Genomic DNA, 16863 nt, shown 5'->3' with positions numbered 1-16863 from the left:
TGTTCTTGTGCAAGTTTTCTAAGGATTACTTTTTACAATTAAAAGTTAGACGTAGATATATTTCAGAAAATTGTACACATTTTTAACTTCCTGCAAAAAGGAAATATTTTGAAATCCTGTTAATTGAAGGCTTCTGTCATGAATTGAAGTCAACCTCATTTTTTAAATTTGGATTTTTAAAAAATATACTCTGATTTCTTTTTTTGAATATGAAGCATATTAGCCTGATTAATAAATAGAAGTAAAACTATTGTGTGATATGAGCATTTTATTTGTACTTAAAACTTAAAGGTGTGAGATTATTTAAGAGTATAAAGTGAGCTGGTGACAAGTTCACGCTGGCTTATGACATGAATTTTGTTACAGTGACTGCTCAGTTGTCTTAGCTGTACTTCTTCCTGTGGAATTCCCAGGGCTGTTTTCATAGCCTTAAAAAAATTGTTACAGGGCCGGCCCCATGGCTTAGCGGTTAAGTGCACGCGCTCCGCTACTGGCGGCCCGGGTTCGGATCCCAGGCGCGCACCAACACACTGCTTCTCTGGCCATGCTGAGGCCGCGTCCCACATACGGCAACTAGAAGGATCTGCAACTATGACATACAACTATCTACTGGGGCTTTGGGGAAAAAAAAAAGGGAGGAGGATTGGCAATAGATGTTAGCTCAGAGCGGGTCTTCCTCAGCAAAAAGAGGAGGATTAGCACGGATATTAGCTCAGGGCTGATCTTCCTCACAAAAAAAATTTTAAAAATTGGTACATATGATAGGAGAGAAATCAATGTTTTTATTTGTTTAGATAAAGTTTTATTGTGCCTTCGATATATATTTTTGGTATTCTACATGTGTTCAAATGTGATATAGAAACCCTGGGAATAACACCTATGTTTTAAAATGAAAAAGACTTTTTGGTGGGTCTCACTTTTAAAGAGAATAGGTTCTTACAACATTTTTTAATGACTTTTTTACTGTTCAGTAACTTGAGAATATGTACAAGAAATGTGTAGAAATAATTGTACCTTATATTTAAGAACACTTTGCACTCTTGAAATATTTTACTTGTACATTTGCCCTTTAGCCTTCTCAAAACTTGATGAAGGCTAGGCTCTATTCTTTCTGTCCATATTTTGCTACTCGTTTTCTCTCTTAAAAGCTTTTACTTCTTTTCTGAACTATACACGCCTACTATTGAAACTCAGCTTTCTAACGTTATTAATTAACTCTTACCACCTTTTCTCGGTTTTCCTCCTCCTCAAGCTCTGCAGCCTTCTACACAACAGGCGGCCCCTCTCCCTCAGTCTTTGCGATTGTGCTCTGACTCTCCTGCCTCTGAGGCTGTTCTTTCTCTGTTTCTTTGTCAAGCTCATAAGTAAAGGTCTTCTTAGATGCAGTCAGCTCTCTGCTCTTGCTGCTGTACAGTCTTTTTCCTTGGGAATCCCAACCTCCCTTATTGTTTCAGTTTTTTCTCTCCCTGTGTGACCTAGAATCTTTAGGTTGGAAGACACACTGCTCTGCAAAAACATTGGGTTGCATATTCAGGAGACGGGTTATATCTCCAGTTGATTTGTGTCATCGTCTCACAGTAATGCATCATAAACTCATTGTTTTTTTCTCAGAACTAGCTCTCCTTCCAGAAGTTCTGATTCATGTTCAAGGAACATTTATTTAGACCACATATTGTATGATTCCATTTGTATGAACTGTCCAAAATAGGCAAATCTACAGAAACAGAAAGTAGATTAGTGGGGTAGGGGTGGGGGTGGTGTGGAGAGCGACTGCTACTGGTTATAGAATTTCTGTTTGGAGTGATGAAAATGTTCTAACGTTAGGTTGTATAGATGATATATTCACAACACTACGAATATACTGAAAACCATTGAATTGTATACTTTAAAAGGGTAAGTTGTATGGTATATAAATTTTACCTCAAGGAAGCTGTTTTAAAAAAAGAAACATTTATTAAGTACCTACGATACATGAGGTGGTGTCAGTACTTTCTCATGTGATCCTATTTAACATGTCACACTCACACTCTGCTTCTGTCAGTGCTTACATGACTTTTGTAGTCACTTTCCCAGATCCTTTCTTAGTATCTTTTCCATCTTTCTCTTCCTTTCCATTCCCAACCTCAGCTAATCCAGAAACTTTTTTGCGGGTCGCTTACACCCCGCCCCCACTTCCTTTACTCCATTTTATGTATAGCTACTCTATTAACCTAAAAAAACCCCAAACAAACCTAGCACTCTGAAGATTTTGCAGTGGACTTGGAGTTGGGGAATGGGATTGTGGTGGCTGTAGGAAGTAGGGCTGGTGGTGACCTTTCACAACTCCCGGATCCAGACTTTCTACTCTAGTCAGACTGTACTGCTCGGTTTCTTTAAATACATCATGTGTGTTGCTTTGCCCCAGTTTTTGTTCATGTTATGCTTCTTAACCCCTGGGTCGCTTCATCTACTCTGCCAATTGAAGACCTACGAGTGTTCTTTCAAGACCCAGCTCAAATCTTCCTGCCTCTTCCATAGGATCTTTCTCATTACCCCATGTCTTAGGGATTATGTCATCCTCTAATTTCTTGGAGAATTTGCTCTCTGTATCACTCACTGTGGGACCTGGGCACAAGCCACTTTATAGACCTTATAGTGCGCATACTCTGGGTAGCCAGCTTGTTAAGCTCCTCCAGGGTGAGCGTGTCTTTTAGCATTAGATTTAAATGAGAAGAACAAGAGCTTTGGAAAATGCACTCAGGTTGACATTCTGGCGCCCTCACTCACAGCTGTGTGAACCAAGGCAGGCTTCTGTCACCACTCAGGTTTAGTGTCCTCACCGTCCCTAAGCTCCGTGAGAGCAGGGAAGCAGTCTCTGTGCTTGCAGGTCGTATTCCTCACATCTGGAACAGTGACTGGCTGGCAGTGATTGGTATGTGATAGGCACTCAAATATTTGTTGAATAAATGAAGGGATGGGAATAATAAATGCTTTCATAGAGTTGGTGTGAGGATTAAATGAAGCAGTGAATGTAAATTGCATAGCACAGGGCCTCCTCAACTAAAACTAATTTTCTTTTCTGGTCTTCTTGATCCCTTTATCATTTTATATTCAGGGTCTGGTTTAGTAGGTGCATACATCAGTCAGTGTTTCATCAGAGAAACAGAACGGAATGAACAGATTTATTAAAAGGAATTGGCTTATGTGGTTGTAGGGCTGGCTGTCAGGAAGGGGTGGCAACTCTCAAGCAGAAGCTTTCCTACAGGTGGGATTGCCTCTTCCTCAGGGAAACCTCAGTTCTGTTCTTAAGGCCTTTCAACTAATTGGATTAGGCCTACCCAGATCATACTCTCCTTTTCTTAAAGTCAGCGTATCATAGATGCTAATCACATGTACAGAATAGCTTCACAGCAACACCTAGATTGGTGTGTGATTGTTACCTGGAAGCTGTAGCCTAGCCAAATAAACCGGACCATTACAATATCTCTTTGGACAATTCTCTTTTTTTTTCTTGTGAGGAAGACCAGCCCTGAGCTAACATCCGATACCAATCCTCCTCTTTTTTGCTGAGGAAGACTGGCCCTGGGCTAACGTCCGTGCCTATCTTCCTCTACTTTACATGGGACGCCGCCACAGCATGGCTTGATAAGCGGTGCGTTGGTGCGAGCCTGGGATCCGAACTGGCGAACCCCGGGCCACCGCAGCAGAGCGCGCGCACTTAACCGCTTGTGCCACTGGTCCAGGCCCCGACAATTCTTTTATTATTACAGATGTATCATTGGGGGTGCTTTATAAAACTAGAAATGTAATAAATGTAGAGTATAGTAGAGGGTTTTGTGGTATGTTGCAGGTTCCCTTCATTTGTTAAACACCATTTATGAACATGCATTATGTGCCAGGTACTGCACTATATATGAGCTCAAGGAGCTCACATTTTGGTGTGGAAGGGAAACAAATGAATGAGTACCACAATCCAGTGGTTTAGTGGTCATTATAGGGCCAAGTATAGCAAGCACACAGAAGGGACACCTAACCACGTTTTGGAGATCTTTATAAGTAGTCAGGTCTTTTTAAGTATTGCCTTGGCTGAGACATCATGATGAACAGGAGTTATCTAAGTAAAGGGATGAGGGGGAAGGGAGAGGATAAGTAGGTACCAGATAGCAGGGAAACCACATTCATATCTAGTTGCACGAAATAGCACGGCATATTCAGGGAGTTGAAAGTAACTCAGAATGGATGGGACATAAATTTGGTGCATGAGTCAGACGGGGAGAAATGTGGGCTATTGGTGGTGGAGGACAGGGAAAGATGAGGCCGAACACACAAATGTAGTTATATCCTGCCGGGTCTTGTAAACTAGGAAATCTTGTTAAAGAAGTTTAGATCTTCTCTGAAGAGTGGTGGTGAGCCATAGAAGAGGTTTAAAGAGGAGAGTAACTGAATGGATTTGATTTGAGCTTTAGAAAGACTATTCTGGAATAGAGTTGGGATTTGTGGGGCAGGGATGTGGTACTTAGAGAAATGAAGATGGGGAGACAAGCTAGGAAGCTGGGTGGTAGTGGTGATGGCCTGAACTGAGGAAGTAGCAGTGTGTAACTGTAGTGCAGGGAAGATGAGCAGGTAGCGATTGGTTAGACTGGAGCCTGGCACTCAGGAGAGAGATCACTGCCTCCCGGAGAAGAGGATCGCCGGGGGAGTCGTGCCGCTACTCTGCTCTTCTGGGTGACCTGTTCTTACCTCGCAGTTAAAGCAACTCCAGTTACCTCTTTCTATATGTGCTTACTGCCTTTTGGTGCTATAGATGTCCCTAAACTTCTCTGAATCTCTTATTCTTTATCTGTGAAATAAGGAATTTAGATGAGATGATTTTCTGTATGGCTTTATGAAGACAATAAATGGGGATAATATAAGCTAAAATATAATTGGGTCAGCTTTCATATTTGTAATGGCAAGGATTTCTCTTACTTTGATAGAAATTGAGATCCAATAAAAACACCTGATTTTTCTTTTTTCTTTTCCACACGTTCTGGCTGTTTTAAAAAAAAAATCTTTGTGGGTATGTAGCCATAGTTTATAACCACTAGGGGTCAGGCTCTTCATAAACAGTTAATGCCCTCTAAAAATCTGTGGATGCTATTTTGGCTCTAGAATTGTGTTTACTAGGTTGTTTTGTGTCTCCAGCCCCAGGTAAACGTGCTTTGTGGTATATATTTATTTCAATTACAACGAATACAATTTTGAGAATTTTGTTGGTGTTCTGAAGTCTGGCACAGTTGCAGTAGGTGATCATTGGTGTAATGTGCCCCGTATGAACACCATGGTATCTCTGTTTCCCCCATAGTGTCATTTTATAATCCCAATTAAAAATAATTGAAATGCAAGAATATGTCTCTTGTACCTCCTTACCTTTCACAGATAGATTTTGTAAATTTTCTCTTAGATTATTTCTAAATGGTATTTTTTTAAAAGGTCTTCTTTCTATAGTAAACTATTAGAAAGAATGGAATAATAGTTTTGGGCTAAGGGGGAGGTATTATATAAATGGGTCAAATAATAAATGAGTCAAAGGAGACTAGATATCAGTAGAATCCAAAATATCCCCCTTCTTTTAATTGGTATAAGAACTAGAATAACTTAGTATGGAAGCAATAAATAGATAATACATAATTCACCTCTCTCTGGGACCTAGTTTTGAATGATTGTTTTTTCATGAAATTTAAAAAAATTGTTCGAAGACTTTTGGGACCATGTTAATACAAGTTATTAATAGTGATTTTTGCATTTCAAAAGAATTTTAGAAAAAAGTTTTCACTTTATTAAAAAAGTTTCCTGGGCTGGCCCGGTGGCGCAAGCGGTTGAGTGCGCGCGCTCCGCTGCGTCGGCCCGGGTTCGTCGGTTTGGATCCCGGGCGCGCACTGACGCACTGCTTGTCAGGCCATGCTGTGGCGGCGTCCCATATAAAGTAGAGGAAGATGGGCATGGATGTTAGCCCAGGGCCAGTCTTCCTCAGCAAAAAAGGAGGACGATTGGCAGATGTTAGCACAGGGCTGATCTTCCTCACACACACAAAAAAAAGTTTCCCCAGGTGCTTTAAAATTTTTTTATATACCAAAATACCTATTCTGCAAATACTCTTTTATTTTGTGTGCGAGTACAGAATTTGGCTATATGATCCAGAATAATGACATCTCATTTATTAAATTGTTTTACAGTAAAGGCTTTGTCACGATATCTTATTATATATAAAGTGATAGTCTTCTTAGATTAAAAGTGACTTGCACTTTCTTCGAAAGCATTATTATCATTTACCCCCATTTTTGTTTTTTGGATTTTTTTTGCTTTATTTTGGATCTAGGACAGAATGCTGATAATTTTACTGTACTGCTTTTCTATAGTCACAAACAGGCATGCTGCTTCTCTCTCTCTGAATCATCCAGTGTTATACTCTTTCTTGATTAGGAATCCATTTCAGATGATTCACATTGCCTATTAAAGTGCTGGTCTGCATGCTTGCTGGCTTCATCTAGGGGACACAGAGCAGGTGCAGTCATACTTTGGAATCCCTAGAAAAACTGGCACTCTGCAGGGTGTTTATATCCTGTCCTCAGTTGGCATCCTTAGTATGTTCATTTGTTTTTTTGGACTGTTCACAGTTTTTATTTTGTTATCCTTTTCTCTAAGTTCTAGGCTAGTTACTTAATAGATCTTAAATCTAGTAACTAAATTATTGTGAATTATCTTTACTTAGGCATCTTCAAATTTGGTAGAGCTGCTAGTATTGTAATGCTGTGCATATGGTATTATCATTTAAATCATCTTTATATGTATATTTTAACAGCTTTATTGAGCTATAATTCACATATCATGCAGTTTACCCATTTCAAGTGTACAATTCAGTGGTTTTTGGCATATTACATTATTAATTTTTAAAAATTGTGGCAAAATATATGTAACAAAATTTGCCATGTTAATCATTTTAAGTGTTCAATTCAGTGGCATTAATTACATTCACCATGTTGCATAACCATTACCACAGGCTATTTCCAAAATTTTTTCATCACCCCATACAGAAACTTTGCAGTCATTAAGCAATAATTCTCCATTTCCTACCAGCCCCTGGTAATCTCTAATCTACTTTCTCTCTCAAGGAATTTGCCTATTCTTGATATTTCATGTAAGTGGAATCATACAATATTTTCTTTTTGTGTCTGGCTTATTTCACTTAGCATAAAGTTTTCAAGGTTCATCCAAGTTGTAGCATGTATCAGAATTTCATTCTTTTTATGACTAATATTCCACTCTACGTATATACTACATTGTGTTTATTAATCTGTCAATGGACACTTGGGTTGTTGTGAATAATGCTACTATGAATGTTGGTGTACAAGTATCTGTTTGAGTCTCTGCTTTCAACTCTTTTGGGTATATATCTAGGAGTAGAATTGCTTGGTGCTGATTTGGTAATTCTATCTTGAAGTCTACTTTGTCTGATATGAGTATGGCAACACCTGCTTTCTTTTGTTTGCCATTAAACATTGGAGTATTGTCTTCCATCCTTTCACTCTGAGCCTGTGCTTGTCTTTAGTGCTAAGATGTGTTTCCTGAAGGCAGCATATTGTTGGGTCTTGCTTTTTAATCCATCCTGCCACTCTGTATCTTTTGATTGGAGAGTTCAATCCATTTACATTTAGGGTAATTATTGATATATGAGGGCTTAATGTTGCTGTTTTGTCACTTATTTTCTGGTTCTTTTGCATTTCCTTTGTTTCTTGTCCCATTTGTTTCGGACTGCCAATTCAGTTTGGTTGTTCTGTCTTATGATTCTTCTAGTTTTCTCTTTGTTTATCATATGTGGTTTTGTTTTGATTATTTGTTTAGTGGTTACCTTGAGGTTTGGGCAAAAAATCTTGTGTATGAGATAGTCCATTATCTGATGGCCTCCTATTTCCTTATACTAAGTCAATTCAGTCACTTTCCTCTTCCCCTTCTAAGTTGTTCTTGTTATACCTTATTCTATCTTGTGTTGTGGCTGTGTGTTTACAGTGATGAGGTTAAATTTATTTTTGGTGAATTTCTTCCTTTGATCTTTGAATTTAGTATTTAAGTGGTTGCTAACCTATTCCGGTAAAGATCTACTTTTTCTCTGATTTTGTCTACCTACTTTTCTCCTTCCTCCAAGCTTTGTGTTCCCTTTCTCTTCTTTTTTTCAGGCCTGAGGGCCTTCTTGAGTATTTCTTGTAGTGGGGTCTCGTGGCCATGAACTCCCTTAGCTTTTGTTTATCTGGGAGAGTTACTATTTCTCCATCATATTTGAAGGATATTTTTGCTGGATAGAGTATTCTTGGCTGAAAGTTTTTGTCTTTCAGTATTTTGAATATATCATTCCAGTCTCTTCTAGCCTGAAAAGTTTCTGTTGAGAAATCCGCTGAGAGCCTGATGGGAGTTCCTTTGTACGTTATTTTTTGTTTTTGGCTAGCTGCCCTTAATATTGTTTCTTTGTCGTTGACCCTGGCTAGCTTTACCACTAGGTGTCGTGGTGAAGGCCTTTGTCTGTTAATACATATAGGTGTCCTGTTGGCTTCACTTACTGGTATTTCCTGCTCCTTCCCCAGATTTGGGAAATTCTCAGCTATTATTTCCTTGAATAGGCTCTCTGTTCCTCTTTCCCTCTCCTCTCCCTCAGGAATACCTATAATTCTTATGTTACATTTTCTAATAGAGTCAGATATTTCTCGGAGTCTTTCTTCATTTCTTTTTAGTCTTAGTTCTCTCTCCTCTTCCATCTGGAGTATATCTGTATTCTTATCCTCTAAAGTACTAATTCTTTCCTCCATATTGTCAGCTCTGTTCTTTAAAGATTCCAGATTCTCCTTTATCTCCTCCATTGTGTTCTTCATCTGCATCAGCACTGATTGGTTTTTCTTTATGATTTCAATCTCTTTTGTGAAGAAACTCCTAATCTCATTGAATTGTTTGTCTGTGTTGTCTCGTATTTTGTTGAGTGTTTTTATGATAGCTATTTTGAAATCTCTGTCATTTAGTTTATGGATTTCTGTGTCTTCGGGGTTGATTTCTGGGTGCTTGTCATTTTGTTTCTGGTCTGGTGATTTCATATATTTTTGCATTGTGGTCCCTGTGTTGGTTTTGTTTTTCCTCATCCTGGAAGTCTCTGGTTGCAATTTCCACCTGCCGCCACTGTCTGGTGGTAAAGGGCTGTGTAGTCTAAGCCCCCTGCGCTCTGCCCCGGTTTTTCTGCTGCGATCCGCAGTTTTGTTTTGTTTTTTTTTTCCCCCGCTGCGATCCACGGGTCCAGTCGTTTGATCAGGTCTGCCCGCGGATCGCTTGGTCTGGTCTGTCGCGGATCGCTAGGTCTGGTCTGCCTGGGATCGCTAGGTCTGGTCTGGTTGGTTGAGCTGCAGAGTCCGGGTTGTGGGGAGGGGGGAGCTCTCTCTTTTGCTCTCTGGGTCCCTGACGTGGGAGGCTTCTCGTTTGCCCCTCTTTATCTGCTCTCTGGGGTGCTCAGATGTTGATGGTAGCCCTGTGGCTCTTCTGAGCCCTCTGTGCAGGAGTTTCCCACTGGCTGAGAGAGCCCGAAGAGCCATAGTTTCCCCGCCGAGGGCCGCCCCTCCCCCCTCTTTGGGAGCCGCGGGGACGGGATCGCTGATCTGATGGGGAGGGAGCGGAGTTCTCCTTACCTCTCCCCACTTCCTCCGGGGGCCCAGCACGTTCCGCTCTCAGATGTGCGGCAGTGTGGATCCCTCCGCTCTAGCTTTTCACTGTCTGGGATTCCGTTGTTGGTCTGTGACTGTTGCTTTTGTTGTATCTTGTCGGGGGAAGAGTTCACGGGAAAGCTCACTCCGCCATGAGGCTGACGTCACCCTGATTTGGTAATTCTATGTTTAACTTTTTGAGGAACCACCAAACTATTTTCTCTAGTGGCTGCACTGTTTTACATTTCTGCCAGCGATGTACAAGGGTTCCGGTTTCTCCACATCCTCGCCAATACTTGTTATTTTCCATTTTTCTTATTATAGCCGTCCTAGTAGGTATGAAGTAGTATGTTCACTTTTAAAACAGTTAAACTCTGAGGCAATTGCAAACTAAGCATTTTACTTTGTAACACAGCTATAGTCTGTAACACAGCTATAGTCTGCTACAGCAATTTTGCCCTTATTTGGTAACTTTTTCTTTAATAATAAGGATAATTTGGGGCCATTTGTTTAATGCCTAGCAAATAAAGAAATAATTACTCAGTGATTTCTACCACAAGTTGCTATGTCTTTTAGGGGTATAACAATAAGTGGAAATTAGCTCTTACACCCTAAATGGTAGGGTGTAAAACATGTATGTAAACCCCACAAGAGAAGCAGCACGATAAACCTCCCTAAAAGATGCACAGAGTGTTGGAGTTGCTCATAACATGAAGAGCCTCAGCTGGTTCAGGCAGAAAGAGAACAGCAGTGTTTGAGACAAGGCTTGAAGCTGAGTGGGATTTCAATAGTGTGAAAGTGGAGTGGTAATTCAAGGGGTTACAGAAGAGGTATCTGACCCAGATCTATGGGCAGGATGGTTCATAGAGGGTTTCTAGGAAATATTTAATTGAAAAAATTAGGCTTAGAGATACATAATCTTTTTTGTTTGTTTTTTTTGCTTGAGGAAGATTGTCACTGAGCTAACATCTGTGCCAGTCTTCCTCTATTTTGTATGTGGGACACCGCCACAGCATGGCTTGATGAGCGGTGTTTAGGTCTGCATCCGGGATCCGAGCCCGTGAATGCCACGCCACCGAAGCAGAGTGCGTGAACTTAACCACTATGCCACCAGGCCAGCCTTGAGATCCATAAGTTTTTTAAAAACTCAAAACAAGAATTAAAAAAACCCTGCCTCATTTGTTTGTATTTTCCTAGCTTTTAAAAAAGTTAAAATAATTTTGGTATGACAGGGATCTTATATTAATTAAATGATTTCTTGAAGTGGTATTCTGTAAGCTTTAATGGAAACATGTTTGGACTATTTTGTTTAAAGTACCATGGTTCTTTACTTCCCATAGTGTACGGTTTCTTTGTGTCACACACCACCACAGTGTACACTGAGATATTCTTGAAGAGACATTAAGGAAGCAGATTTTCTTCTGGAGTTGCTTGACACATCTTGACAATTCAGATATTTTTAAATTAATTTAAATTTTTATTAGCGTAACAAGTTTACATAATCCTCATTTGATTCTTAGGAAAACTCTGAGAGACAGGGCAACAAATATTCTTGTTTTATGGGAAGGAAACCAGATTTTGAGTGATGCTCAGCCAGCTAGAAAGTAGTGGCATCAGTAGATACCAAAACTAGTGCCCTTTCTGTGATACACCTAGAACTAAATATTTAGGTTAATGCAATTCTCATAAGTAGAAGAGATAGCAAGTAGTTAAGTTGTTTAGGTTTTTTTTTATTACAATATTTTATATTAAAACTTTGTCCCTGATTTCCTAAGGAATATGAGTCATCAGGAGATATTACTCTGAAACATAGCAGGGAAACGATAAGCTTTTTGAGATGTTGCTTCTAATAATTTGCCTGTCATCATGCTGGGGCGCAAGGAAGAGTCACCCTTGTCACGTGGAGGTTATAGATTTAGTCTTGAGCCTTGTGCGCTGATACGTATGTAGTCTTCTCCCTCTGGGTGGCTCTCTGGGTCTGTGTAGATACAGACTGTTGAGAAATGGGTGCTGTTCCTACCGTTATTTTGCTTCTCTGCTCTGTGGGGCTGTGAATTACATTTTAAGTAATTAAACTATGAAGCCCATGAATACATAACATCAGCCACTCAATGTAATACAAAATTGAAAAAGGAAATAAAGCAAATTAGAACAAATGTTTATTTATTACATGCCCATAAACTTGGGGGGAAAGGGGAAGAGACAGACAAGTGGACCTGTAATTACATTGCACTGTGACTGGGTCTGGTGAGTAAGGAAGGTTTATTAGATTTCCATAATACACTTCCATTTTCTAGGATCTAATCGTATGTCCTCTCCTTGTGAAATTTCTTAAACATAGAAGTAGTAATTTATCTGTATCTTTAATTTTCCAAAGAAAACTTGGTTTTGAAAAGGGAATAGAAATAATTCTATACTTATGATAGTCTGCAGTACTAGAAGAAAAGATTTCAGGGTTTAGCAGTATATGTATTTGTCAGTGCTCTCTTTCTCCCTGACCCTTTATACTGCGATCCCCGATCATAAGGCGTTTGCTTTCACCACTATATCAGAACAACTTGGGGCTGTCTGGGTATTTTTATCTTTTGCCCTGACAGCACTTCATTCCTTAACAGGCTTCCTTATCCCTTGGCATCTGTGGAAGGGTCCCTGGTTTTTCTCATTCCTCTCCTAATCATTCCTTGTTGTTGTGAGTACCTCTTAAATGTTGGTGTCTTAACAGCCTTCGGTACTTGACTCTCTTTCTCCTTTGTGTGTTCTCCATGGACAGCTTCGCTTATGTGGGAGTTGCAGCTACCATTTATGTGCCACTGCTCTCTAAGTCCGTGTCTCCAGCCCATTGCTCTCTTGTGCTCCAAACCAAATCTTCGCTCCCTGCTGTGGCAGGCCTAGAGTGGGTATTCAGTAAACATTTGTGGGATGTATGAATGTTTAGGACTTAACTCAGCATCTCCTTTCCCCCTAAACCAACCTGTCCTGTCTATTCTCTGTCTTCTTGAAACAACTTCCCAGTATCCAAGCTTGACTTGAAAGTCTTTGACTCGTTCTCCTTTTCCTCACTCCATGTTTACTCCAGTTACCCGTTCCTCTCTGGGTTTGGGAAGAGCACTGAGTCGGGTGCACTGCCCCATCCTCCAAACCGGCTCTCATTGCACTCCAATCAGGCCTCTAATTGAGACCTAATCACAACGCAGTGTCATCACAGGTTCACTTTTCTGTCTCCTCCCCTGTCCCCCCAAGTTTGTAGGCATGTAATATTTGTTCTAATTTGCTTTGTTATTATTTTCTTCCTCACATTTGTATTAAATTGAGTAGCTGATGTTACGTACTGATGCACTTCATAGTTTATGCATCTTAAAACATATACTAATAGAGTATTTTTGAACCCTACTTATGAAAATAGATCCCAAGATTTGAGTGATGAATCAGTATGGACAGACAGTTACCAGAAGTGTTTTGTAAATCCTTTAGGATTAGACCATACACAAAAAGTTAAATAGTGGGGCCGGCCCCGTGGCTTAGCGGTTAAGTGTGCGCGCTCTGCTACTGGCGGCCTGGGTTTGGATCCCAGGCGCGCACCGACGCACTGCTTCTCCGGCCATGCTGAGGCTGCCTCCCACATACAGCAACTAGAAGGATGTGCAACTATGACATACAACTATCTACTGGGGCTTTGGGGGGAAAAAAAGGAGGTTTGGCAATAGATGTTAGCTCAGAGCCCGTCTTCCCAGAAAAATGAGGAGGATTAGCATGGATGTTAGCTCAGGGCTGATCTTCCTCACAAGAAAAAAAAAAAAGTTAAATAGTATACAGAGTGGATAGCAGAAGTTCTTTAAGGTCAAATAGTACTTGGTACATTAAATGATAAAATGATACCATTTGATTATAGTAGGGTCAGTGGTGTATATGTAGCCAATGTAGAAATAGATAAGGTATTATTCTCTTTGAATTGTCTAAGGTAGTAAATTAATGTGTTAAAGTCAGAATATTTCTTGTTATGTTTGAACCATTCTCTTGTAATGCTATAATATCTTAACTAATTAGGTACAGTGGAAAACATAGCTTTTTGCATTTGGTTAAGAGGGTGTTCTTTAAATCGGTTTTGGCATAGGCATAATTGTCTCCTCTTCACTGGAGATAAAAAGGAAAAATGTGTGTTAAGAAAATATTTAAATATAATATTGTGTGCCAGTGTTGTGGCTGTTGTGGATCTTCTAGTCCTTTTATCTCTGAGTGATGTTGAGGTTGATTGAAGAGCTGCTGAAATGAATGTGTAGATGACCACTCACCTTCTCCCCCCTTTCTGTTCCTCTGTAGGTACATGGACTCTATCGCACAACAGGTGCTAGTTTTGAGAAGGCCCAGCAAGAGTTTGCGACAGGGGTGATGTCCAACAAAACCGTGCAGACCGCAGCTGCCAATGCAGCTTCCACTGCAGCCACCAGTGCAGCTCAGAGTGCTTTCAAGGGTAACCAGATCTAGAGCATCCTGAAACAACACGCCGTTACCTTTTGACTGTACTTTTTTCTCCAGTTACTGTATTCTATAAATATTTTTATGTTCAAAACACACAGTACACACAGCATGTATATTTCCTATTCACTTGTGCATGGGCTAAAAACAGAAAAACTTCCTTGTCTTATTATTTATCTAACAGTTTCTTAATATTTCAGTGCCCTTTGCAGAAAAAAATATTACATGCTAAATAAATATTCTCCATATTTTTTGGGGGATGAATGTTCAGCGAATTATTTCAGTGGTGACACACTGATATTAAGACAGTGCTTATGATTCAAAATGCACTTAGTGCTAGCGGCAGTCATTCCTTCAAGAATCTTAGGCTTAAGGATTACACATTAGAGCAGTCGAGCGATACTTCCTTCCTTTTTCTCTATTTATATTGAAAGAAATAGGCCATCAGAGACTTAGGGGTTTTTTAATTGGCTTGCTTTTCAGCAGTTTCAGTCACAGTGAAGAGCCTGTGTGCATTTCATAGTAGATAATGTAAATTTTATCTTTTTCTTTTGTTTTTTTAGAGTAGTTGATATTTTGATATCAATCTCTGATCTTGCATGGGCACTAATTTCTTAAAAGAATTAGTATTTTGGGTTCTGCACTGCTTATGGTTGTAGGATTGGGGATGTTTATAGAATCATAGACATGATTTTCTGTAATAGTTTCTATTAAATAAAAATTTATTGGGGTGCAGTGTGAGAATATAATATGCAGTGCATTATCCAAAAGAAAAGGTAGATAATCAGTGGAATAGAATGTAATGTAATACCTTTTTTTTAATTTTCAGTATTCACATCATAGTAAACTATTACTGTATGGAAACTTTGGTATATTCATGTGGCTCCTCTTTTTAATTGAACTGAGATTGCGTTTGGCAGCTCTTTTTAGGGGAGTGTGTGTGTAATTTTTAATGGGGGTATTAAAGTCTAGCCTAACTCCTTGTCCAAAAAGAATATACAGTATTTAAGAGATTTTTCTTTTAGCTTCTCATCTCTACTGGCATTAAAAATAAAAAGACCCTGGCATTTCACATATATTTGAATCCCTAATGTACCTCAGTCTTTCAATTTTTGAGTCAGACTGCATACATTAAAATTTTTCCGCAATAAAAAATAAGACATTTAACTTATACCAAGCAAAAAAATACAAATACAGTTGAATGCATTAATTATGAATATAATCACATTAAAATTGTTACTGTGCAGCACAAGAGTTCGTTCTTATAGTATATTTGGGTTGAAAGTTTGAATAATTTTTAATACTGATTAAATGACTCAAAGACATTTTGTAAAGTCATGATACTGTGTTTTGAAAGTCATTAGCTAACTTAAGATTGCGGAATAACAGATGGTAATTTATTCAACTTGATCTTAAGTAAGGATAATCTATTGGAGTATATTATTTGAGACTGCAAATGATTTTTTTTTTTGTTTTAAAAATCAGATGGCCATAAATGGTTAAATCACTTTCATTCTTCTCCCCAAATCTGGAGTTAAAATGAGTTTCATGCTGGAGTGGGATGGTGAGTTCTCACTATTTATGAAAGAAGCATTGCGTGATAGTAGGTAATGCGGATCCAACCAGATAGTGTTTACGTTCGATTTATTTGGGACTTTACTGAAGTAATATACTTGGAAGATATTTCTTTTATTCTGACGAAAACAGGATTCAGAGTATGAATTTAAAGCTGTTTTTATGAATATTTCTGAACAGTGATAATCTTCACCTACTTTCTCAACCAAATAAGCCAGTTTGAGTTTTTCAGTCTATAATCTTATTGAAAATCTGTTTCATCAGTGTGCTGTATTGGATGTGGATTTTACAAACATTCAAAACATTAACCACAAAATACAAGAGCACTTATGTCCATCATTAATTTATATCTCAAGTCCATTTTTGTTTTTCTTTAAACTACAAATGAAAGAAATATCATAGAGAATTTTGAAAAATACTGAGATACTTGCCTTCAAAAATAGGAATGCTTCTCTCTATTCTGTAGAAATTCCCAGAGGCAGCATTGTTAAATAGCAAACACTAATTACAAGCTTTTTTTTACAGAACCTTTTTTGTGTGTGGCTGGGGAAAATGTTGTTTTAAAATCCAGTTATTTGGGTTAATACAAGCTTATGAGAGAAAATTGTAATTTAAAAACAATAAATGTGCATTAAAATGTTGGCATTCCTTACAGTTTGATAAGGTATAACAGTTTTAAATTCTTGTATTCTCTATTCTCTTAACAATAATTAGTAAATAGTCACATTTTCACTCAGCAAAAGATTGGCATTTGTTAGTGTTTTATATTTAATACTAACATTACTCAGTATCACAGTCATGAAATGGTTTTCACATTGTAAGCATCCACGTCATTTTTCAGTTTGCGATATTAAGTTGTGGCTATTTTATTTCAAACTAAAGTTCGAACACTGGAAAATCATTGCTCAGTGATTTGTAATTTGGGACTTGGTTTATTTATCTAGGGATGTATGTATATTTTTGTCAGTGAGTAATATTGCGCTGCCATCATGGTGACTGTCATGGTTCTAAATAAATGCCCTCCATCTGTCCCACTAATGTTGCATGTTTTCAGTGGTTTGGAAATTTTGTATATTTATTGTATTAACACAGAGTGTCATAAAATAAAATGCTGTTTAATGGA

The 16863-nt window shown here is 38.7% G+C and overlaps 1 protein-coding gene across 2 annotated transcripts in view; it reads left to right on the top strand.

The window, feature by feature from the left end:
* The window catches only part of SCAMP1 (secretory carrier membrane protein 1), a 99796-nt gene extending 82933 nt beyond the window's left edge, over positions 1-16863 (top strand). For both annotated transcript variants that reach the window (XM_087430136.1, XM_004420429.3), the window contains one exon: positions 14010-16863. In XM_087430136.1, the coding sequence (XP_087286262.1) occupies positions 14010-14174 (165 nt within the window). In that variant the 3' untranslated portion in view covers positions 14175-16863. The remainder of the gene's footprint in view (positions 1-14009) is intronic.

Source organism: Ceratotherium simum, chromosome 4, assembly GCF_057802395.1.
Source record: "Ceratotherium simum simum isolate JZ-2026a chromosome 4, ASM5780239v1, whole genome shotgun sequence".
NCBI classification, from domain to species: domain Eukaryota; kingdom Metazoa; phylum Chordata; class Mammalia; order Perissodactyla; family Rhinocerotidae; genus Ceratotherium; species Ceratotherium simum.
Note: the sequence above shows the minus strand (reverse complement) of the source record. Positions and strands in the feature narration are given on the sequence as shown.